Source organism: Tachyglossus aculeatus, chromosome 1 (genome assembly GCF_015852505.1).
Source record: "Tachyglossus aculeatus isolate mTacAcu1 chromosome 1, mTacAcu1.pri, whole genome shotgun sequence".
In the NCBI taxonomy this organism is placed as follows: domain Eukaryota; kingdom Metazoa; phylum Chordata; class Mammalia; order Monotremata; family Tachyglossidae; genus Tachyglossus; species Tachyglossus aculeatus.
The window spans coordinates 31071318-31096904 of record NC_052066.1 but is presented as its reverse complement, the minus strand read 5'-3'; the positions used below and the strand labels follow the sequence as shown (position 1 = coordinate 31096904).

Sequence of the window (25587 nt, the reverse complement as noted above, 5' to 3'; positions counted from 1 at the left end):
CCCCTCCTCCCCATCCCCCCCGCCTTACCTCCTTCCCCTCCCCACAGCACCTGTATATATGTATATATGTTTGTACATATTTATTACTCTATTTACTTTTTTTTCTTGTATATATTTATTCCATTTATTTTATTTTGTTAGTATGTTTTGTTTTGTTGTCTGTCTCCCCCTTCTAGACTGTGAGCCCGCTGTTGGGTAGGGACCCTCTCTATATGTTGCCAACTTGTACTTGCCAAGAGCTTAGTACAGTGCTCTGCACACAGTAAGCGCTCAATAAATACCATTGAATGAATGAATGAATCAATCAATCATATTTATTGAATGCCTACTGGGAACAGAGCACTGTACTAAGTGCTTGGGAGAGTACTGTCATTAGTATACCTGATCCCTGCCCCCTGGGGTTTACCATCTAGCAGGAGAGACAAGAGCATAAATAATTTACGGATAAGAGAAGCAGCGTGGCTCAGTGGAAAGAGCATGGGCTTTGGAGTCAGAGGTCATGGGTTTGAATCCTGGCTCCACCACATGTCTGCTGTGTGATCTTGGGCAAGTCATTTAACTTCTCGGAGCCTCAGTTACCTCATCTGTAAAATGGGGATGATGACTGTGAGCCCCACGCGGGACAACCTGACCACCTTGTATCTCCCCCACACTTAGAACAGTGCTTTGCACATAGTAAGCGCTTAACAAATGCCATCATTATTATTATATTATTATTATAAGGGGAAGGGGAAATGGCTTTGTATAGGGTTTAAGTGATTATGTAGTAGGGTATGTAAATTCACATGTACAGTATTGACCAAGCAGTAATTGGTGAGGGTGCATCGCAAAGATAAAAATACAGAATTGGTTCACTTGCCATCTCTCTCACCTCCCACCCTTGCTTGATCTTGATAGTGCCCACCTCTTCAAATTCACCAGGCCACTGCTCTTCTTATCTTCAAAGCCCCCCTGAAATGGCATCTCCTGCACAGACCTTCCCTAATTAATGTCTCTTCTCCATATATCAGACACCCCCGCCCATCCAACAGAACTTGTACGTTCATTCATTCAATCGTATTTATTGAGCACTTACTGTGTGCAGAGCACTGTACTAAGCTCTTGGGAAGTACAAGTCGGCAACATATAGGGACGGTCCCTACCCAACAACAGGCTCACAGTCTAGAAGGAGGAGGCAGACAACAAAACAAAACGTGCCAAGTGCTGTTCTAAGCATCTACATAGCACTTGTGCAGTCACTGCTATAAGCATTTCTTGTGCGTATGGCCCATTTTATACCCTCTAACTATAAGCTGTCTTTGCACTGTAAGTTGGTTGTGGGCAGGGAATGTGTCTGTTGTATTATACTCTCCTGAGTGCTTAGTACAGTGCTCTGCACACAGTAAGTGCTCAATAAATGTGGTTGATTGATTAAATCACTTGCCTACATAGCCATTTCTCCTTTTTCCTCTATCTTAATTCTTTTGTCTTCCTCCCTGACTAGACCATAAATTCCTTGAGGGCAAGTCTTCTCCTGTCCTCCCCAAGCACTTTGTACAGTTCTCTGCCCACAGCGGTTAATCGATAAATGCCTTGATTGAACTGTTGATTGATACGTGAAATGTATGGAAATTATGATGGATAAGAACTCTAGACTGTAAGCTTGCTGTGGGCAGAGACTGTGTCTATCAAATAGCTATAATTCTATGTGTTTTGATGATTTTGACACCTGTCTACATGTTTTGTTTTGTTGTCTGTCTCCCCCTTCTAGACTGGGAGTCCGTTGTTGGGTAGGGACCATCTCTATATGTTGCTGACTTATACTTCTCAAGCACTTAGTACAGTGCTCTGCACACAGTAAGCACTCAATAAATACGATTGAATGAATGTTGTGTGGTACTCTCCCAAGCACTTAGTACAGTGCTCTGCACACAATAAATGCTCGGTAAATACAATGACTGACTGACTTAGCTAAGCAAAAATCAGGCCAAGGATATACCCACAAGAGCAGTGGAGGTGAGCACATCCTTCCCAAACTGAGCCCCCTTTTTCCTCTCCTCCTTCCCATCCCCCCCCGCCCTACCTCCTTCCCCTCCCCACAGCACCTGTATATATGTTTGTACAGATTTATTACTCTATTTTACTTGTACATATTTACTATTCTATTTATTTTGTTAATGATGTGCATTTAGCTTTAATTCTATTTGTTCTGATGCCTTGACACCTGTCCACATGTTTTGTTTTGTTGTCTGTTTCCCCCTTCTAGACTGTGAGCCCATTGTTCTAATCCTGCCTCCGCTACTTGTCTGCTGTGTGACCTTGGGAAAACCACTTAACTTCTCTGTGCCTCAGTTACCTCACTTGTAAAATGGGGATTAAGACCGTGAGCCCCATGAGGGACAATCTTGACTACCTCGTATCTACCCCAGTACTTAGAACGGTCTTTGGCACATAGTAAGTGCTTAACAAATGCCATAATAATAATAATCCAGGTAGCAGAGCAATGTATAGACTGAAATAGGAAGAGAGAGGAGGCAGGGAGGTCAGCAAGGAGGCTGATGCAGTAATCAAGGTGGGATAGGATAAATACGATTGATAGGATAAGTGCTTGAATTAATGTAGTAGTAGTTTGGATGGAGAGGAAAGGGTGGATTTAGCATAATTTGGTGACAGATTGAATATGTGGTTTGAATGAGGGAAAGGAGTTGAGGACAGTGCCAAGGTTACAGGCTTATGAGACATTGAGGATGATGGTGTTATCTACAGTTATTGGAATGTCAAGAGGAGGACAGGGTTTGGGCAGGAAGATGAGTTCTGTTTTGGACATGTTTAGTTTGAGTTGTTGGCGAACATCCAAGTAGAGATGTCTTGAAGGTAGGAGGAAATATGAGACTTCAGAGAAGGAGACAGATCAGGGCTGGAGATGCAGATTTAGGAATCATCCACATAAAGATGGTAGTTGAAGCCATGGGAGGGAGTGTGTGAAGATATTCATTCACTCATTCATTCAATCATATTTATTGAGCGCTTACTGTGTGTAGAGCACTGTACTAAGCGCTTGGGAAGTACAAGTTGGCAACATATAGAGACGGTCCCTACCCAACAGTGGGCTCACAGTCTAGAAGGGGGAGACAGACAACAAAACAAAACATATTAACAAAATAAATAAATAGAATAAATATATACTAATAAAATAAATCAAGTAATAAATACGTACAAACATGTATACAGGTGCTGTGGGGAGGGGAAGGAGGTAAGGCGGGGGGGGGGATGGGGAGGGGGAGGAGGGGGAGAGGAAGGAAAAAAGGGACCCAGTGCTGAGCCTTGAGGGACTCGTACAGTTTAGAGTTGGGAGGCAGAGGAGGAGCCCACGAAAAAGCACAGGAATGAGCAGCCAGCGAGATAGGAGGAGAACCAGGAGAGGACAGTGTCAGGGAAGCCAAGGTTGGATAATGTTTCCAGGAGAAGGGAGTGGTCTACAGTGTCGAAGGCAGATGATAGGTCTAGGAGGATTAGGATGGAGAGGAGGCTGTTGGATTTGGCAAGAAGGAGATCACTGGGGACCTGTGAGAGGGCAGTAACTGTGGAATGAAGGGGTCAGAAGTCAGATTGGAAGGGGTCTAAGAGAAAATTGGAGGAGAGGAAGTGGACGCAGTGGGTGAAGACAACCTGCTCAAGGAGTTTGGAGGAGAATGGTGGGAGAGAGATGAGGCAATAACTAGAGGGACCCGTGGGGTCAAGGGAGGGTTGTTTAGGATAGAGGAGATATGAGTTTGTTTGCAAACAGTGGGGAAAAAGCCACTGGAGAGCGAACAGTTGAAGATCGATCAATCAATCAATCAATCGTATTTATTGAGCACTTACTGTGTGCAGAGCACTGTACTAAGCGCTTGGGAAGTACAAGTTGGCAACATATACAGTCCCTACCCAACAGTGGGCTCACAGTCTAGAAGGGGGAGACAGAGAACAAAATCAAACATATTAACAAAATAAAATAAATAGAATAGATATGTACAAGTAAAATAAATAGAGTAATAAATATGTACAGACATATATACAGGTGCTGTGGGGAAGGGAAGGAGGCAAGACGGGGGGATGGAGAGGGGGACGAGGGGGAGAGGATGGTGGTCAGGGAGGGAAGAAAGGAGGGACAAAGCGTTTTGATAAGGTGCGAAGGGATGACGTTGGAGGATCAGGTGGAGGGGGTGGATTTTGAAAGGATTAAAATGCCAAAGTATGATCATTTTGCAAATGTTGAGCATATAAATACTGTACTTACATGTAAGGCTTTAGCTATCAACTCTGCGCCATTGGTGCCAATATCATTAAACATAAGATTCAAGTAATTGAGCGCAGGAGTTTCCTATTATTGAGAAAAAAGATTGTATCTGTAAATTATTTTTGGATCAGGTTAGGAAGATTTTTCCCTTTAAGAGAATTGAAAAAAAACTTTGACACTTTTAACTTGACCTATGTTAAAATACATTTAAATAAAAAAACCTATTAGAGAAGAAATCTGTCACATCCAAATATAGCTGCCTTCTGAGTGAAACAGGCTACTTCCATTTTACATTTGAGAAAAAAAATCTTTGAATTTTGATTTGGTTTTACTACTTTTATTCATTATGAACTGCAATAAGCTTGAAAGCAGTGATACCATAAGAAAATTACTAAATGAAGTACACTTAAAAAGCTTCAGTCCAAAACATTCAATTTAAGTGGTATTGTGGATCTGGGATTACAGGACCTGTGTAAAACCAGTGTCCTCTGTGGATTCTAGTGGCATCCTTGAAAAAATGTGGTATTACTGTAGCAAAGGTAAAAACATTTCGGAAATGAAAACACCTGAAGTAGTTTTGCAACATGTTCAGCTCCAGCATCAGTTAACCAGTTGTATCGGACATCCAGACCTGAAATACACACAAATCAATTGAAGACTGAAAATTCTCACCTAAAACTGAGAAGCAGCATGGCTTGGGAGTCAGAGGTCATGGGTTCTAATTCAGCCTCTGCCACTTATCAGCTGTGTGACTTGGGGCAAGTCACTTAACTTCTCTGTGCCTCAGTTCCTTCATCTGTAACATGGGGATTGAGACTGCGAGCCCCAAGTGAGACAGGGACTGTATCCAACCCGATAAAACAGTGCTTGGCACATAGTAAAGCACTTAACGAATACCATTATTATTATTATTTGCTTGTTTCCAGCCCGGTGCTTAGAACAATGCCTGGTACATAGTAAGCGCTTAACAAATACCATTATTAACTGTAATTTATGGGGAAAACTGCATGGAAATCAATCAATCATATTTACTGAGTGCTTACTGTGTGTGGGGCACTGCACTAAGTGCTTGGGAGAGTACAACAAAACAATGAAACAGGCAAATTCCTTGCCCACAGTGAGCAAAACAATCCATGGAATAACATTTTTAAATAGAGTTTTTTAAAGAGTACACAAGGAGCAGAATTTGTACCTTTAACAAATGGGTTCTTTTTTAAAACACAGGCGAGGGCTTCAAAATCATCATCTGTTACCCTCTGAACGGGCACCAAGCGGTTATTCCCAGCTATTTTTATTGTGATTCCACACGTTGACCTGTTATAATAGAGAAATATTTTAAAATAAAGATGAAGAAATACCTGGATAAAAACCTGAATAAATTCACTGCAAAAATGGAGTGTTCTAATCTTGCCTGATTGAGCTCTTACTCTGTGCAGAGCTCTGTACTAAGCGCTTGGGAAAGTGGAGAATAACAGAGTTGGTAGACATGTTCCCTGCCCACAAGGAGCTTAAGGTCTAGAGGGAGAGACAGACATTAAAATAAATTATGGCTATCTACCTAAGTGTTGTGGGGCTGATGGTAGGGTGAATAAAGGTTATAAATCCAAACACAAGGGTGATGAAGAAGGGAGGAGTTGGGGAAATGAGGGTTTAGTTGGGAAAGGTCTCTTGCAGATGTGGTTTTAATGAGGCTTTGAAGGTGGGGAAGCTGGAGAAAGGATGTAAATAAGACAGTTAATAATGGTATTTGTTAAGTGTTTACTATGTGCCAGGCACTGTTCTAAGCGCTGGGGTGGAAACAAGCAAATCGGGTTTGACATAGTCCCTGTCCCATGTGGGGCTCACAGTCTCAATCCCCATTTTACAGATATGAAGAAGGAGGGCATTCCAGACCAGTGACTTGGGGAAGTTGCATATAAATAGAATAAGCATTGGTAGCCTTTTTTCGAACCAGGAATTTTAAGTTTTACAATTAACGGATGTCGTAAGTTCTTTAAAGAACCGTCCTATCTAAAGATTCAAATAATGGTTACTCTGCAGCTCCAGTTCTTTTAACCCCCCTACACTTTCCCTGGAACTCTCAGGGAAATTAGCTTGCCGAATTCATACGGGGTGTGATTTCAGAAAACAGTACTGGTGGTTGTGGTTTTAGTATTTACTTACTTTCCATCGTCTCTGTCCGCTTCTTCAAGCGCATGCACGATAAAAGGGTTCTTTTCCCGTTCCATTTGTAAACACACATCAAAATAATGATCCTTCAGACTTGGTGATTCCTCCATTCCTCTTCAAAAATTAAACAATTGATAGAATTTATCCTTCACTTGGCATGACCGATTTTCAGAAATAACCACAACTGTCGACAGGAATGGTGTAACATTGCTGCTTCTTGTGAACTGGAATTATTTGCACAATAATATCTCTGAAATTTCAACAGTCGGGGAGCATGGCAACACAAATTTCCTTAAGGAAAAGATGTTGCTTTAATCCTAAAACTACTTGTTTGACTGTTCGACTACAGCGTTGACCTTCTCTCTGGTCTCTCTACCTTCAGTGTCTCCTCTACTTGAGTTTATACTCTACGCTCCTTCATAAATCATCTTCTTGCAGCATTTCTTAGCACATACCTATCCACACCTCAAAAACCTGAAAGGGTTACCCATTTCTCTGCATCAAGCGGAAAGAGTCCATCAGCTTTCCCTATCTTTTATATCAACTCTTTACCCACTTGTGCTCTGAAACAGACACAAGATAATGGAGATAGGAAAATGAGAATGTTAAGTTGGATAAATTAGTAGATAAGAAGTTAAATAGTAGAACCCTTAAGTCATAATATATTAAAGTGTACTATGGCTTAATGAATACTATAATTATTATTATTAAAGTGCCATGGGTGTCTGTGAATGGATAAGTGCTGAAAAACTAGGATATGACCTAAAGGAACAAATGCTATTTGGGATCTTGTGACCTCCCCAGCGCTTAGAACAGTGCTTTGCACATAGTAAGCGCTTAATAAATACCATAAAAATAAATAAATAAATACGATTGAATGAATGAATGAATGAAAAGGTCCTTCCCAGACTGAGCCCCATCCTTCCTTTCTCCCTTCTCCACCTCCCAGTCCCCCTGCATTACCTCCTTCCCCTCCCCACAGCACCTGTATACATGTATATACGTTTGTACGTATTTATTACTCTATTTTATTTGTACATGTTTATTCTATTGCTTTTATTTTGTTAATATGTTTTGTTTTGTTCTCTGTCTCCCCCTTCTAGACTGTGTGCCCACTGTTGGGTAGGGACTGTCTCTATATGTTGCCAACTTGGACTTCCCAAACACTTAGTACAGTGCTCTGCACACAGTAAGTGCTCAATAAATACGAATGATTGATTGATTGACCGGTCTCTTGGAGGAACTGGGATTTCAGGAGGGCTTTGAAGAGGGGAAGAGGAGTAGCCTAGCAGATTGGAAAAGAGAGGGAGTCTGAGGGTGGAGAAAGGCTGTAAACAAGACATCAGAGATGAGTGAGCCAAGAACAAGGTGCAGTAAAAAGATTAGTTTGGAAGGAATGAAAAGTGCAGGTTGGGTTGTAATGGGAGAAGAGAGCGGAGGGATTTTTTTTTAAGCCAAAAGTCAGGAATTTAGCCAAATGAGAGGAGGAATGGGTAAGCTTTGGAGGTTTTTGATGTGTTGAGAGGCATATGCAGAACACAATTTTAGAAAAATGATCCAGGCAGCATGAAGTAGGGAGTAGAGAAGGAGAAACTGGAAACAAGGAGACCAAGGAGGATGGCTGATGTGTGGTAATAGGAATTGTGAGATTGACTCAGAGATGAGAGGGTGAGCTAGCTAGGTAGTATTAGTGAATGAGCCCCCTTCTTCCTCTCCTCCTCCCCATCATCATCGTCATCATCATCAATCGTATTTATTGAGCGCTTACTGTGTGCAGAGCACTGTACTAAGCACTTGGGAAGTACAAGTTGACAACAACTTGGCATCCTCCTGGCCCTGCCTCCTTCCCCTCCCCCACAGCACCTGTATATATGTTTGTACAGATTTATTACTCTATTTATTTTAGTTTTACATATTTACTATTCTATTTATTTTCTTAATGATGTGCATCTAGCTTTATTTCTATTTATTCTGATGACTTGACACCTGTCTACATGTTTTGTTGTCTGTCTCCCCCTTCGAGACTGTGAGCCCGTTGTTGGGTAGGGACCATCTCTATATGTTGCCAACTTGTACTTCCCAAGCGCTTAGTACAGTGCTCTGCACACAGTAAGTGCTCAATAAATACGATTGAATGAAAGAATGAATGGTAACAGTTTGTATCAGCACTTACTGTGGGCAGCCTGCTAACTCTATTGTATTCTCTCAAGTGCTTAATACTGTCCTCTGCCCATAAGCGCTCAATAAATACCTTGGATCAATTCGATTTCAGAGCTATTTGCTGAAACCTTGAGAGCAAAAGAAATCCGCGAAAAAATGAGGGTAAGCTGAGGGGAGTAGGCAGTCCAGAATAATAACAATAATAATAATGATGGCATTTATTAAGGACTTTCTATGCACAAAGCACTGTTCTAAGTGCTGGGGAGGTTACAAGGTGATCAGGTTGTCCCATGGGGGGCTCACAGTCTTAATACCTATCTACAGATGAGGGAACTGAGGCACAGAGAAGTGAAGTGACTTGCCCAAAGTCACACAGCTAACAATTGGCAGAGCCAGGACTTGAACCCATGACCTCGGACTTCAAAGAACAAAGCCTTGAGGGACACCCAAAGTGAAGGGAGCGAGAGGCAGAAAAACAGCCAGCCATAGACTATACATTCATTCATCATTCAATTGTATTTATTAAGCACTTACTGTGTGCAGAGCATTGTACTAAGTGCTTGGGAAAGTACAATCTAACAATAAAGAGTGACAATCCCTGCCCACAGTGAGCTCGCCGTCTAGAGTCCTCTCCCCCTCGTCCCCCTCTCCATCCCCACCGTCTTATCATCATCATCATCAATCGTATTTATTGAGTTCTTACTGTGTGCAGAGCACTGTACTAAGCGCTTGGGAAGTACAAGTTGGTAACATATAGAGACAGTCCCTACCCAGCAGTGGGCTCACAGTCTAAAAGGGGGGAAACAGAGAACAAAACCAAACATACTAACAAAATAAAATAAATAGAATAGATATGTACAAGTAAAATAAATAAATAGAGTAATAAATATGTACAAACATATATACATATATGCAGGTGCTGTGGGGAAGGGAAGGAGGTAAGATGGGGGGATGGAGAGGGGGACGAGGGGGAGAGGAAGGAAGGGGCTCAGTCTGGGAAGGCCTCCTGGAGGAGGTGAGCTCTCAGTAGGACCTTGAAGGGAGGAAGAGAGCTAGCTTGGCGGATGGGCAGAGGGAGGCCATTCCGGGCCTGGGGGATGACGTGGGCCGGGGGTCGATGGCGGGACAGGCGAGAACGAGGTACGGGGAGGAGATTAGCAGCAGAGGAGCGGAGGGTGCGGGCTGGGCTGGAGAAGGACAGAAGGGAGGTGAGGTAGGAGGGGGCAAGGTGATGGAGAGCTTTGAAGCCCAGGGTGAGGAGTTTCTGCCTGATGCACAGATTGATTGGTAGCCACTGGAGATTTTTGAGGAGGGGAGTGATATGCCCAGAGCGTTTCTGGACAAAGATAATCCGGGCAGCAGCATGAAGTATGGATTGAAGTGGGGAGAGACACGAGGATGGGAGATGAGAGAGAAGGCTGATGCAGTAGTCCAGACGGGATAGGATGAGAGCTTGAATGGGTAGGGTAGCGGTTTGGATGGAGAGGAAAAGGGCGGATCTTGGTGATGTTGCGGAGCTGAGACCGGCAGGTTTTGGTGACGGCTTGGATGTGAGGGGTGAATGAGAGAGCGGAGTCGAGGATGATGCCAAGGTTGCGGGCTTGTGAGACGGGAAGGATGGTAGTGCCGTCAACAGAGATGGGAAAGTCAGGGAGAGGGCAAGGTTTGGGAGGGAAGACAAGGAGTTCAGTCTTCGACATGTTGAGCTTTAGGTGGTGGGTAGACGCCCATACAAGATGACACTTGCATATTCCGAAGAAGCAGCATGACTCAGTGGAAAGAGCCCGGGCTTTGGAGTCAGAGGTCATGGGTTCAAATCCCGGCTCCGCCAACTGTCCACTGTGTGACTTTGGGCAAGTCACTTAACTTCTCTATGCCTCAGTTACCTCATCCATAAAATAGGGATTAAGACTGTGAGCCCCCCATGGGACAACCTGATCACCTTGTAACCTCCCCAGCACTTAGAACAGTGCTTTGCACATAGTAAGCGCTTAATCAATGCCATTATTATTATTATTATTATATTCATGACCAGTAGCCTGTAGAGGTGAGTCCAAGTTCACTTCTGATCTGGCTCAGCACTCGGACAAAGCAGTCCAGAGCCAAGGCTGGGGTGGCAGCGCAGGGGAAAACATTCTCACCCATCTGGACCGATTGCAGCATACACGAAGGCAGAGAAACGGACTGTTACTGGCCTGGCTGAGAGACCTTGGGCTGGTCACTTAACCTCGCTGGGCCTTTGTTTCTATATCTCTCAAAATGGGGATAATACCCAGTTTCCTTTCATTTTAGATGTGAGTTCCATGTAGGGCAGAAACAGCCTGATCCGATTAACTGGATCTACCCCAGCACCGAGGTATAGAATAAGCACTTAATAAAAGCCATATTTATTGTTAGATGACAAAGGGCTACTAGAAGGATGACCACTGTTAGCATTCAGCACTGTGAACAGTGCTTTGCTCATAGTAAGCGCTTAACAAATACCATCATTATTATTCAAGAATAGTATAGAATAAACACTTAATAAAAGCCATAGTTATTGTTAGATGACTAAGGGCTACTAGAAGGATGACCACAGTTAGCATTCAGCGCTTTGAACAGTGCTTTGCACATAGTAAGCACTTAACAAATACCATCATTATTATTCAAGAATAGTATAGAATAAGCACTTAATAAAAGCCATAGTTATTGTTAGATGACTAAGGGCTACTAGAAGGATGACCACAGTTAGCATTCAGCGCTTTGAACAGTGCTTTGCACCTAGTAAGCACTTAACAAATACCATCATTATTATTCAAGAATAGTATAGAATAAGCACTTAATAAAAGCCATATTTATTGTTAGATGACTAAGGGCTACTAGAAGGATGACCACAATTAGCATTCAGCGCTTTGAACAGTGCTTTGCACATAGTAAGCGCTTAACAAATACCATCATTATTATTCAAGAATATCGGACACCTCTTTGATAATAATAATAGTGATAACAATAATCATGGTATTTGTTAAGCGCTTACTCTGTGCCAGACACTGTACTAAGCTCTGGGGTAGATACAAATAAATTGGGTTGGACACAGTCCATGTCCCACATGGGGCACACAGTCTTAATCCCCATTTTACAGATGAGGCAACTGAGACACAGGGAGTGAAGTGACATGTCCATATTACTCTATTTTACTAATGATGTGTATATATCTATAATTCTATTTATTTATTTTGATGGTAGTGACACCTGTCTACTTATTTTGTTTTGTTGTCTGTCTCCTCCTTCTAGACTGTGAGCCCGTTATTGGGCAGGGAATGTATCTGTTGCCAAATTGTACTTTCCAAGCGCTTAGTACAGTGCTCTGCACACAGTAAGCGCTCAATAAATACGATTGAATGAATGAATGAAAGGTCACACAGCAGACAAGTGGTGGATTAGATCCATGACCTCCTTTCATTCATTCATTCATTCAATCAATCGTATTTATTGAGCGCTTACTGTGTGCAGAGCACTGTACTAAGCGCTTGCGAAGTACAAGTTGGCAACATATAGAGACGGCCCCTACCCAGCAGCGGGCTCACAGTCTAGAAGGGGGAGACAGACAACAAAACAAAACATATTAACAATATAAAATAAATAGAATATGTAAATATGTACAAGTTAAATAAATAGAGTAATAAATCTGTACGAACATATATACAGGTGCTGTGGGCAGGGGAAAGAGGTAGGGTTGGGGGGATGGGAAGGGGAAGAGGAAGAAGGGGGCTCAGTCTGGGAAGGCCTCCTGGAGGAGGTAACTTACTCCTTACTGCAAGACCTGTGCTCTATAAGAATGATGGTATTTGTTAAACGCTTACTATGTGCAAAGCACTGTACTAAGCGCTGGGGAATACAAGGTGATCAGGTTGTCCCACTTGGGGCTCACAATCTTAATCCCCATTTTACAGATGAGGGAACTGTGGCACAGAAAAGTGAAGTGACTTGCCCAAAGTCACACAGCTGGCAAGTGGCAGAGCCAGGATTTGAACCCATGACCTCTGACTCCCAAGCCCAGGCTCTTTCCACTGAGGCACGCTGCCTCCGCTACACCATGCTGCTTCTCTGCTAGTCCCCCACCTCCATTCCCCACTACATACTCTACTGGACAGAACAGACAGTAAGCACTCAATAAATACAATTGATTGAAAGTAAATACAATTGATTGAAAAGAGCAGCTGAAATCCAAATTACTGGGCAGGCTTAGTGCCCTATGAACTGCACGGGGTTCTGAGATGCCGCCAATAATAATAATAATGATGGTATTTGTTAAGCGCTTACTATGTGCACAGCACTGTTCTAAGCGCTGGGGAGGTGACAAGGTGATCAGGTTGTCCCACGGCGGGGCTCACAGTTTTAATCCCCATTTTACAGATGAGGTAACTGAGGCGCAGAGAAGTGAAGTGACTTGCCCAAAGTCCCACAGCTGACAAGTGGTCGAGCCGGGATTTGAATCCATGACCTCTGACTCCAAAGCCCGGGCTCTTTCCACTGGGCCACGCTGGGAAACACATCCCACTTAACCATGCAATTCATTCATTCGTATTTATTGAGAGCTTGCAGAGCACCATACTAAGCACTTGGGAGAGTTCAACACAACAATAAAACCGACACATTCCCTGCCCCAAACGAGCTTCCAGTCTAGAGGTGGTTTCACCCACTCAGTTGCCACCAGCTCAATTCACTAGCCCTTACAAAGGCAGTTTGGACCAGGCTCCAAATATCATTATCTAGCAACGTAAGCACTACCCCAATCCCTTCTGCTCTATCACGGGCTACAACACTCCCTTGCTGCTGAAATCCTTGTATTGTCATACGTGCACCCCTACCATTACACAGAACCCTTTTGTGGCCCACGCACCTCAGTGGAAAGAACAGGGGCTTTGGAGTCAGAGGTCATGGGTTCAAATCCCAGCTTGGGACTTTGAGCAAGTCACTTCACTTCTCTGGGCCTCAGTTTGCTCATCTGTAAAATGGGGATTAATCAATCAATCAATCAATTGTATTTATTGAGCGCCTACTGTGTGCAGAGCACTGTACTAAGCGCTTGGGAAGTACACGTTGGCAACATGTACTACCCAACAGTGGGCTCACAGTCTAAAACTCCAAGACTGTGAGCCCCACGTGGGACAACCTGATCACCTTGTAACCTCCCCAGCGCTTAGAACAGTGCTTTGCACATAGTAAGCACTTAATAAATGCCATTATTATTATTATTATTACCCTTTCAGACACTGCAAACACAAACCTTGTCTCTCTGTCACCAAGTTGTACATGCCTGCCACACACCCGCTAGGCCCCGTTCTGGAGAGGGGTGGAAGGCGGGCGGGCAAGGGTTAGTTCATTCATTCATTCAATCGTATTTATTGAGTGCTTACTGTGTGCAGAGCACTGTACTAAGCACTTGGGAAGTACAAGTTGGCAACATATAGAGACGGTCCCTACTCAACAGCAGGTTCACAGTCTAGAAGGGAGAGACAGACAACAAAACAAAGTATGGAGACAGGTGTCAAGTCGTCAGAACAAATTCATTCATTCAATCGTATTTATTGAGCGTTTAGTGTGTGCAGAGCACGTACTAAGCGCCTGGGAAGTACAAGTTGGCAACATATAGACAGTTGAGATGAGCTGAGCAGGCCGACCCCTCGCTTTGCAGCCGCTCCCAGGACTTGGCAACTCCCAGGGGGCATCGATGCCCTCCCGGGGAGGGAAGAGCGGGGCCCGGGTCAGCCGTGCCAAGGGGCAGCGTCGCAGTTACCTGTTTTGGGGGACGTCCGGCTTTGGGGAGCCTCCTCACCGCTTCCACTGCCGCTGTTTCTCCAAGGCAGGACGGGGCAGCGGCTTTGGTTGCCTAGGTGATGATGGAGGCAGGAGCTGGGGTTGCCATGGAGACCTGCACTCCCTCTCGGTACACTTCGGGTGCCACAGTGCAAATCTCTTTAACACGTGCAGGCCTGAGCTAAGGAGCCGGGGGCCGGGGACGCCCTCCCCTATCCCAAGATGAGGACCGGCCTCGCGTCCGAGCAATAGCAGGTTTGAGATCCCACTGCTCACACTCCCCTATTCTTCCTGCTGCTCCCTTACTCATTCAATCGTATTTATTGAGCACTTACTGTGTGCAGATCACTGTACTAAGCACTTGGGAAGTACAAGTTGGCAACATACTCATGAGAGGCAGCGTGGCCTAGTGGAGAGCAAATGGGCCTGGGAGACAGAAGGTCGTGGGTTCAAATCCCAACTCCACCACTGGCCTGTGGTGTGACTTTGGGCAAGTCCCTTCACTTCTCTGGGCCTCAGTTCCCTCATCTGTAAAATGGGGATTAAGACTGGGAGCCGCCCGTGGGACAGGGACAGTCCCTTCACTTCTCTGGGCCTTTAGTTCCCTCATCTGTAAAATGGGGATTAAGACTGGGAGCCGCTCGTGGGACAGGGACAGTGACCAACCCGACTTGCTCATATTCCATACAGTGCCCGACACAACCACCAAACTAGCTCTCTTCCTCCCTTCAAAGCACTACTGAGAGCTCACCTCCTCCAGGAGGCCATCCCAGATTGATTCCCTTTTTTCCTCTCCCCCGCCCTACCTCCTTCCCCTCCCACAGAACTAGAATATATTTGTACAGATTTATTACTCTATGTATTTTACTTGTATATATTTACTACTCTATTTTGTTAATGATGTGCGTATAGCTATAATCCTATTTATTCTGATGGGTTTGACACCTGTCTACATGTTTTGTTTTGTTGTCTGTCTCCCCCTTCTAGACTGTGAGCCCGTTGTTGGATAGGGACCATCTCTATCTGTTGCCGACTTGTACTTCCCAAGTGCTTAGTACAGTGCTCTGCACACAGTAAGCGCTCAATAAATATGATTGAATGAATGAATGAATATAGAAAACACTTAACAAATACCACTGTTACTGTTATTAAGAGTCCCAATCTGACTGAATCCAGAATTGAGGGGGGCACAGCACGTACCCAAATTTAGGTTCATTCATTCATTCAATCGTATTTATTGAGCACTTACTGTGTGTAGAGCACTGTAGACAGCGCTTGGGAAGTACAAGTTAGCAACATCTAGAGAAGGTCCCTACCCAACAGTGGGTTCACAGTCTAGAAGGGGGAGACAGACAACAAAACAAAACATATTAACCAAATAAAATAAATAGAATAAATATGTACAAGTAAAATAAATAAATAGAGTAATATGTACAAACATATATACATATATACAGGTGCTGTGGGGAGGGGAAGGAGGGGGAGAGGAAGGAGGGGGCTCAGTCAGGTTACATTTAACAATTCCAACTAGTGATGAATAACAATAAATAAGAGAAGCAGTGTGGCCTATTGGAAAGAACACAGGACAGGGGATCCGTCATCAATCATATTTATTGAGTGCTTACTGTGTGCAGAGCACTGTGCTAAGCGCTTGGGAAGTACAAGTTGGCAACATATAGAAACAGTCCCTACCCAACAATGGGCTCACAGTCTAAAAAGGGGATCAGAAGACCTAGCTTCTAATCCCTGCCTATCCACCATTTTAGTGGCTAAAGCTTGGGACTGGGAGTTAGAAGGACCTGTGTTCGAATCCCACTTGTCTGCTGTGTGACTTAACTTCTCTGGGCCTTGAGGACCTCATCTGTAAAATGGGGATGAGAGTGTGAACCCCATGTGGGTTAGGGACTGTGTCCAACCCGATTAACTTGTATCTACCCCAGTGCTTAGAATAGTGCCTGGCATAGAGTAAGCACTTAATAAGAACCATAACAAGAAACATTTTCTGGCTGCTTGTCTTTGGGCAAAAAAGTTAACCCTCTATGCTTCAGTTTCCATAGCTATAAAGTGGGGATGAAGTACCTGCTTTTCTCCCCACTTAGTTTGTGAGCCTCTTCTGGGGCTAGGTTTGTGTCCTATCTGCTTTTATAGATAGTATCAACATCAGTGCTTTTTTTTTTTTTAATGGTATTCGTTAAGTGCTTGCTATGTTCCAGGCACTTTACTAAGTGCTGGGGTAGATACAAGCTAATCAGGTTGGCTACAATCCATATCCCATATGGGGCCCACAGTCTTAACCCCCATTTTACAGGTGAGGGAACAGAGGCACAGAGGAATGAAGTGACTTGCCTAAGGTCACACGGGTCACACACGGTCACACAGCAGACCAATAGCAGTCAGGATTAGAACCCAGGTCCTCTGACTTCCAGCCCTGTGGTCGTTCCATTGAGTCACACTGCTTCAGTGGTTTCCACAGAATGAGCGCTTAACCAATACCATTATTATTATTATCAGTATTCATTCATTCATTTATTCGATCGTATTTATTGAGTGCTTACTGTGTGCAGAGCACTGTACTAAGCGCTTGGGAAGTACAATTCAGCAACATATAGAGACCAAAAGGACGTGGGCCGGGGGTCGACGGCGGGACAGGTGAGAAGGAGGCACAGTGAGGAGGTTAGCGGCAGAGGAGTGGAGGGTGCGGGCTGGGCTGGAGAAGGAGAGAAGGGAGGTGAGATGAGGGGGAAAGGGAGTAAGGCAATATGCCTCTGTTAGAAGGAGAAAGAGGTGGAGAAAACGTACAAGAAGGACTTGAACAGCCTACTAGTCTCACAAATCTTATTCTGTGACACTTTGTCACAGTCTTCTAGACTGTGAGCCCACTGTTGGGTAGGGACCGTCCCTATATGTTGCCAACTTGTACTTCCCAAGCGCTTAGTCCAGTGCTCTGCACACAGTAAGCGCTCAATAAATACGATTGAGTGAATTTTGTGTTTCTAGGATTTCATTCAATTGATCTAACTTTAAGTTTTTCTGACAATAGGAAGGTGACTCGGATTTCTTTTTCTTCAGATGGCCTTAAGGATATTGGATAATTGGGTCTGATCATTCCACTGACAGAATGTTGGAGGTTCCGTCGAACGACGTGGAAAAGTTCTCCAGCATGAAAGATCAATTGCAGTTTCCGCAGAATATTCAAAACAATGAAGAATCAGAGAAAGAAGACATTCCACCAGACTCGGCTGCCGACAGGACATTTTTTATAGATTTTGCAAATCAACAGCTCACAGCTGTTCCATCACGGATTTTAGGAATGAACGATTTGGAAGAAGTGCATTTGGAAAAGAATCAGATTGAAACCATTTCGACAGACATTTGTCATCTCAAGAATATGAAAGTTCTCTACTTGAATAATAACAACATAAGAGCCCTTTGCAAAGAGCTCGGAGAACTGAGACATCTGCTGTGTCTGGATCTGAGCAGGAATCCGCTTAATTGCAATTCACTGCACATCATTAGCCAATTTAGAGCCCTCAGAGAGCTCAGGCTTTATAAGGTAAACTTGGATGAGTTTCCAGCTCAGATTTGTAAAAACCTCCACCACCTCGAGCTGCTGGGATTGTCATTCAATAACCTAAGCTGTCTGCCCAAGGAAATAGTGAATCACACAAAGCTAAAAGAGATCTATCTGCAGAAAAACAAATTCGAGAGTTTCCCCCGTGATCTTTGTTCGCTTTTCGACTTGGAAATCATAGATTTGGAACAGAACCGAATCAGCATGATCCCCGAAGAGATCGGATCCCTGACCAAATTAATGAAATTCTTTATGGCTTCTAACCAGGTGCTATCAGTTCCTGACTCGGTGTCTCACTGTAAGAAAATGATAGTGCTTGACATTTCGTACAATTGCCTTCGTAGTCTACCTCAGAATTTCCAGGAGCTTACAGAGATGACTGAAATTGGACTTTCAGGTAACTATTTGGAAAAAGTGCCCCGTCAGATTTGCAAGTGGACAGCCCTTCAGCTTCTCTACATGAAAAACAACGGCTTGAAAACTTTACGCCGTTCTTTTAAAAGACTAGCAAGTATTAGGTTTTTGGATTTAAGTCAGAATGTTTTTGATTGTTTCCCTGAGGAGATCTGTGCTTTGAAAAATCTGGAAATATTGTCACTGGATGACAATAAAATATGCCAGGTACTGATTTACTTCCTCACAGTCATTTTAGTATGTAAAGTGCTGCCTATCACTTTAAATTTTTCCTGTTAATCTGTTGAACAACCTTGATCCATTCTTTCTTTTCTTTTTCTTTAATAGTATTTGTTAAGTGTTTACTATGTGCTAGACACTATACCAAGCGCTGGGATAGATACAACTAAAACGCCTGTTGAACAACCTTGATCCATTCTTTCTTTTCTTTTTCTTTTATAGTATTTGTTAAGTGTTTACTATGTGCTAGACACTATACCAAGCACTGGGATAGATACAACTAAAACGCCTCGGACCTCCCAAGCGTCTAGTACAGTGCTCTGCATCTCCATCCTCTCCATCCCCCCATCTTACCTCCTTCCCTTCCCCACAGCACCTGTATATATGTATATATGTTTGTACATATTTATTACTCTATTTATTTATTTATTTTACTTGTACATATCTATTCTATTTATTTTATTTTGTTAGCATGTTTGGTTTTGTTGTCCGTCTCCCCCTTTTAGACTGTGAGCCCACTGTTGGGTAGGGACTGTCTCTATATGTTGCCAACTTGTACTTCCCAAGCGCTTAGTACAGTGCTCTGCACACAGTAAGCGCTCAATAAATACAATTGATTGATTGATTGATACAAGCTAAGCGGTTGGACGCCGTCCATGTCCCACATGGGGCTCACAGTATTACTCCTCATTTTACAGATTAAGGTAATGAGGCTCAGAGATGTTAAGTGACTTGCCCAAGGTGGCAGTTTACATAAATAGAGGGTACAGCAGGAAATGCAAGAGTAAGATAGGGTCTAGAACCAGGGAATAGTCCAGGATAAAATATCAAGATAAATTACATTAAATATACATACGGGCATATATGCTAGGGATAGGTATAAATACCAAAGTACATTCATAGGTAGCTGTTGAGTTGATAATAATAATAATAATCATACTCTTTGTAAAGAGCTTACTATGTGCCAAGCACTGTTCTAAGCGCTGGGGTAGATGCAAAGTCATCAGGTTGTCCAACATGGACAGTCTTCTAGACTGTGAACCCGCTGTTGGGTAGGGACTGTCTCTATATGTTGTCAACTTGTACTTCCCATGCGCTTAGTACAGTGCTCTGCACACAGTAAGCACTCAATAAATACAATTGAATGAATGAATGAACATGAGGCTCACAGTCAATCAATCATATTTGTTGAGCACTTACTATGTGCAGAACACTGTACTAAGTGCTTGGGAAGTACAAGTTGGCAACATATAGAGACAGTCCCTACCCAACAGTGGGCTCACAGTCTAAAAGGGGAAGACAGAGAACAAAACCAAACATACTAACAAAATAAAATAAATAGAATAGATATGTACAAGCAAAATAAATAAATAAATAAATAGAGTAATAAATATGTACAAACATATATACATATATACAGGTGCTGTGGAGAAGGGAAGGAGGCAAGATGGGGGGATGGAGGGGGGACGAGGGGGAGAGGAAGGAAGGGGCACAGTCTGGGAAGGCCTCCTGGAGGAGGTGAGCTCTCAGTAGGGCTTTGAAGGGAGGAAGAGAGCGAGCTTGGCGGATGGGCAGAAGGAGGGCTTTCCAGGCCAGCGGGATGACGTGGGCCAGGGGTCAATGGCGGGACAGGCGAGAACGAGGCCTAATGGTGAGGAGATTAGCGGCGGAGGAGCGGAGGGTGCGGGATGGGCTGTAGAAGGAGAGAAGGGAGGTGAGGTAGGAGGGGGCGAGGGGATAGATGGACAGCCTTGAAGCCCAGGGTGAGGAGTTTCTGCCTGATGCGCAGATTGATTGGTAGCCACTGGAGATTTTTGAGGAGGGGAGTAACATGCCCAGAGCGTTTCTGGACCAAGACAATCCGGGCAGCAGCATGAAGTATGGATTGAAGTGGGGAGAGACACGAGGATGGGAGATCAGAGAGAAGGCTGATGCAGTAGTCCAGACGGGATAGGATGAGAACTTGAATGAGCAGGGTAGCAGTTTGGATGGAGAGGAAAGGGCGGATCTTGGCAATGTTGCGGAGCTGAGAACGGCAGGTTTTGGTGAAGGATAGGATGTGAGGGGTGAACGAGAGAGCGGAGTCGAGGATGACACCAAGGTTGCGGGCTTGTGAGACGGGAAGGATGGTAGTGCCGTCAGCAGAGATAGGAAAGTCAGGGAGGGGCAGGGTTTGGGAGGGAAGACAAGGAGTTCAATCTTGGACATGTCTTAATCCACATTTCGCAGATTAGGTAACTGAGGAATGGAGAAGTTAAGTGACTTGCCCAAGGTCACACAGCAGACAAGTGGTGAAGTGGGGATTAGATCCCACGACCTCCTATGGCTCCCAAACTGGTGCTCTTGCCACAAGGCCATACTGCTTCTCTAAGCTCAAGGTGTTGGGAATTAATCAGGGAAGCCTTGTTGGAAGAGAAGATCTTTGAAGATGGGGGAAATTGAGATCTGGTGACTTTGGGAGATGGGACTGTAAACTCGTTGGGGACAGGGAATGTATCTTTATTGTTGTATTTTACTCTTCCCATCACTTAGTACAGTACTCATAATAATAATAATAATAATAATAATGATGGCATTTATTAAGTGCTTACTATGTGCAAAGCACTGTTCTGAGTGTTGGGGAGTTTCCAAGGTGATCAGGTTGTCCCACATGGGCTTCACAGCCTTAATCCCCATTTTCCAGATGAGGTAACTGAGGCCCAGGGAAGTTGTTACTTTCCCAAAGTCACACAGCTGACAAGTGGCGGAGCCGGGATTTGAACCGATGACCTCTGACTCCAAGGCCATGCTCTTTCCACTGAGCCACACAGTATTTGTTAAGTGCAGTGTGGCTCTGTGGAAAGAGCCCGGGCTTGGGAGTCAGAGGTCATGGGTTCTAATACCCACTCCACCACTTGTCTGCTGGGTGACTTTGGGCAAGTCACTTTACTTCTCTGGGCCTCAGTTACCTCATCTGGAAAATGGGGATGAAGACTGTGAGCCCCATGTGGGACAACCTGATTACCTTGTATCCCCCCAGTGCTTTGAACTGTGCTTGGCACATAGTAAGCACTTAACAAATGCTATTATTATTATTATTATTATTATTATTATTATTATGATGTGCCAAGCACTGTTCTGAGCACTGGGGTATATACAGAGTAATCAGGTTGTCCCACGTGGAGCTCACACTTTTAATCCCCATTTTACAGATGAGGTAAATGTGGCACAGAGAAGTAAAGTGACTTGCCCAAGGTCACACAGCAGATAAGTGGCAGAGTCGGGATTAGAATCCACATCCTCTGACTCCCACGCCCGGTGCTCTTTCCACTAAGCCACTTAGTACAGTGCCTGACACACAGTAAGCACTCAACAAAAACCAGAATAATAAGTTATTGTTATTATTATTGCAATTCTTCCTATTCAGCTACTCACATTTTTCTCCCAAGAACCTCTTCCCACTCAGATTTATTTTCCTTACTTATCATGCATGCCCTTCTTCCATGTCCTGTCATCATTTCCCTTCCATTTGAATCCCATTTTAGGGACTCAGATCTAGACCTCTGCTTTGTGCTTTTCACCTTGGGATGCCAAGTCAGCTTCCAGGAGTTCGCCAACCAGCCTCTCCCTACTTGTACAGGTGCAAGGGAAAATTGCCACTAGACAGACTATTATTATTATTATTATGGTATTTATTAAGCGCTTACTATGTCCAAAGCACTGTTCTAAGCTCTGGGGGGATATAAGGTGATCAGGTTGTCCCATGTGGGGCTCACAGTCTTAATCCTCATTTCACAGATGAGGGAATTGAGGCACAGAGAAGTTAAGTGACTGGCCCAAAGTCACACAGCTGGCAATAGGCAGAGCTGGGATTTGAACCCATGACCTCTGACTCCAAAGCCCGGGCTCTTTCCACTGAGCCACGCTACTACCATCCCAGTTGGCTTTTTTTGGTAGACCGAATGGGTCAGACGCACTGTAACTTTAGTTACAGTGTTTAGGGAAGCAGCGTAGCTCAATGGAAAGAGTACAGGCTTGGGAGTCAGGGGGCATGGGTTCAAATTCTGGTTCTACCAATTGTCAGCTGTATGACTTTGGGCAAGTCACTTCATTTCTCTGGGCCTCAGTTACCTCATCTGTAAAATGGGGATGAAGACTCTGAGCCCCGCTTGGGACAATCTGATCACCTTGTATCCTCCCCAGTGCTTAGAACAGTGCTTTGCACATAGTAAGCCCTTAACAAATGCCATCTTTATTATTATTTAGTTATTTTTTTATCCTTGAAGAAATAGCCACATTCCTTATGGAAAATCTCAGAAATAATTCGCATCAGTCAATAAATCACTCGGTAACTTTTTTCTTAATCTTTCTATCCCAGAATTATCCCTATTGTAGTTGATTATATCTAACCATAATGGCTGAGTTTTGAAAAGGAAAATGAGGAGATAAAAAGCAGCCTTTCCGCAACTAAACAGAGTGGGGTGGTTAATTGCCATAAATTCTAATGAAGCGATTGGCTCCATTAGTCTAGTCCATTTCTTTTTCAGTCTAGACATGGGTGACAGTTGCATCTGCCTTGCTTTAAAAAACTCTTCTAAAATTTGGACATACCTTTTTGAAACAGATCAGGAAAAAGGTTAATGTGGGATTCTGATGGATATTTAAAACAATTTCCTTCTAATCATTTTGAAAGTGTTGCATTTTTCACTTGTCCCTCTTTTATATTGTTCTAAGGAAGGGTACAAAGTTAATATCTTTTTTTGGAAGTCGGTGGATTAAACGACTTTTTGAAAATGACTTTCGAATCATAATAATCATGGTTCTTGTTAAGACCTTACTATGTGGGAAGCACTGTTCTAAGCACCGGGGTAGATATAAGATAATCGGACTGGACATAGTCCCTGTCCCACGTGGGGCTCACACTTTTAATCCCCATTTTCCAGATGAGGTAACTGAGTCCCCGAGAAGTGAAGTGACTTGCCCAAGGCCACGCAGCAGACATGTGGTGGAGTCAGGATTAGAACCCAGGTCCTTCTGACTCTCCGGCTGGTACTCTATCCCCTAAGCTGCTTCTCACTCTACTAAGTGCTTGGGAGAACTGGAGAGGATACATTTGTTTGGTGGACCAACTGGGTTCTGTTGATTTTTAGGTTATATAAGGAGAAAAGTAAATGGATGTCTCCCACTGCTAATTTTTTCACTCTAGATTTAGCTTAAGGTAAAATTACTGGCGTTAAAAGCCTTTAGAGAGGCATTGGACAGTGTGAAAAGAAAGAAAGTGGTGATCATAATAATAATAATAATGGCATTTATTAAGCGCTTTCTATGTGCAAAGCACTGTTCTAAGCGCTGGGGAGGTTACAAGGTGATCAGGTTGTCCCATGGGGGGCTCACAGTCTTAATCCCCATTTTACAGATGAGGTAACTGAGGCACAGAGAAGTGAAGTGACTGGCTCAAAGTCACACAGTTGGCAGAGCTGGGATTTCAGCCCATGATCTCTGACTCCAAAACCCGTGCTCTTTCCACTGAGCCATGTTATTAAGCGCTTACTATGTGCAAAGCAGTGTTCTAAGCACTGGGGAGGTTACAAGGTGATCAGGTTGTCCCACGGGGGGCTCATAGTCTTAATCCCCATTTTACAGATGAGATAACTGAGGCCCAGAGAAGTGAAGTGACTTGCCCAAAGTCACACAATTGACAATTGGCAGAGCCGGGATTTGAACCCGTGATCTCTGACTCCACGGGACAGGGAGTAAAGGCAGCATCAGCGGGAGTGGTAGCAGGAGCAGTTGGAAAGGCCAAGCTTGCTACCACATAATAATAATAATAATGATGGTATTTGTTAAGTGCTTACTATGTGCCAAGCACTGTTCTAAGCGCTGGGGGGAATACAAGATAATCAGGTTGTCCTACGTGGGGCTCACAGTCTTAATCCCCTTTTACAGATAAGGGAACTGAGGCACAGAGAAGTGAAGTGACTTGCCCAAAGTCACACAGCTTAACAAATGGCAGAGTCAGGAGTAGAACCCATGACCCCTGACTCCCAAGTCCGTGATCTTTCCACTGAGCAACACTGCTTCTCTAAATGAATCGGATTTTATCCATTCTTAAATGAGAAGCATAAGTAAATGTTATTCCAGTATAAAACGTGAGGAAAATGATAAACAGCTTGGCGTAATGGATAGAGCGTGGGCCCGGGAGTCACAAGGTCATGGGTTCTAATCCTGACTCCTCCTCTTGTCTGCTGGGTGACCTTGGGCAAGTCACTTCACTTCTCTGGGCCTCAGACACCTCATCTGTAAAATGGGGATTGAGACTGCGAGCCCCACGTGGGACAGGAACTGCGTCCAACACAATTTGCTTGTATCCACCCCAGCGCTTAGTAGAATGCCTGGCACATAGTAAGCACTTAACCAATACCACAATTATTGTTATTATTAGAAACAGAAGAGGATCAGAAAAAGAGTCAAAATAGTATCAGTATTGAGTGCCTGCTAATAATAATAATAATAATGATGGCATTTATTAAGCACTTACTATGTGCAGAGCACTGTTCTAAGCACTGGGGAGGTTACAAGGTGATCAGATTGTCCCATGGGGGGCTCACAGTTTTAATCCCCATTTTACAGATGAGGTCACTGAGGCACAGAGAAGTGAAGCGACTTGCCCAAAGTCACACAGCTGACAGTTGGCAGAGCTGGGATTTGAACCCATGACCTCTGACTCCAAAGCCCATGCTCTTTCCACTGAGCCACGCTGCTAAGTGTAGAGTGCTGTATTAGATGCTCGATTGCCGTTCTTTGAAGTTCTCCGAATATGAGATTTCCTCCAAGAGGCCTTCCCTGATTAAACCCTCATTTCCCTTATTCGCCCTCCTTCTGCATCACCTATGCACTTGTGTCTGAACCTTTGAGCACTTTAATATTCACCCTACCTCTACAGCACTTTCTGTACCTATTCACCCGTAATGTATTTTAATGTCAGTCTCCCCTTCTAGTATGTAAGGTTCTTGTGGGC

At 43.9% G+C, this 25587-nt stretch overlaps 2 protein-coding genes across 4 annotated transcripts in view; one reads left to right on the top strand and one right to left on the bottom strand.

The window, feature by feature from the left end:
* The window catches only part of LRRC34 (leucine rich repeat containing 34), a 49938-nt gene extending 35493 nt beyond the window's left edge, over positions 1–14445 (bottom strand). For both annotated transcript variants that reach the window (XM_038743808.1, XM_038743817.1), the window contains exons 1-5: positions 14367–14445; positions 6422–6541; positions 5451–5572; positions 4825–4889; positions 4259–4342 (exon numbers count right to left, since the gene is read on the bottom strand). In XM_038743808.1, the coding sequence (XP_038599736.1) occupies positions 4259–4342; positions 4825–4889; positions 5451–5572; positions 6422–6537 (387 nt within the window). In that variant the 5' untranslated portion in view covers positions 6538–6541; positions 14367–14445. The remainder of the gene's footprint in view (positions 1–4258; positions 4343–4824; positions 4890–5450; positions 5573–6421; positions 6542–14366) is intronic.
* A 102-nt stretch (positions 14446–14547) lies between these two features.
* The window catches only part of LRRIQ4 (leucine rich repeats and IQ motif containing 4), a 43805-nt gene continuing 32765 nt past the window's right edge, over positions 14548–25587 (top strand). The window contains exons 1-2 of one of the 2 annotated variants that reach the window (XM_038749027.1): positions 14548–14641; positions 17456–18578. In XM_038749027.1, coding sequence (XP_038604955.1) covers positions 17505–18578 — 1074 coding nt within the window. In that variant the 5' untranslated portion in view covers positions 14548–14641; positions 17456–17504. Of the gene's footprint in view, positions 14642–17426; positions 18579–25587 lie in introns of both variants that reach the window. The other variant, XM_038749018.1, reaches the window with a different exon arrangement.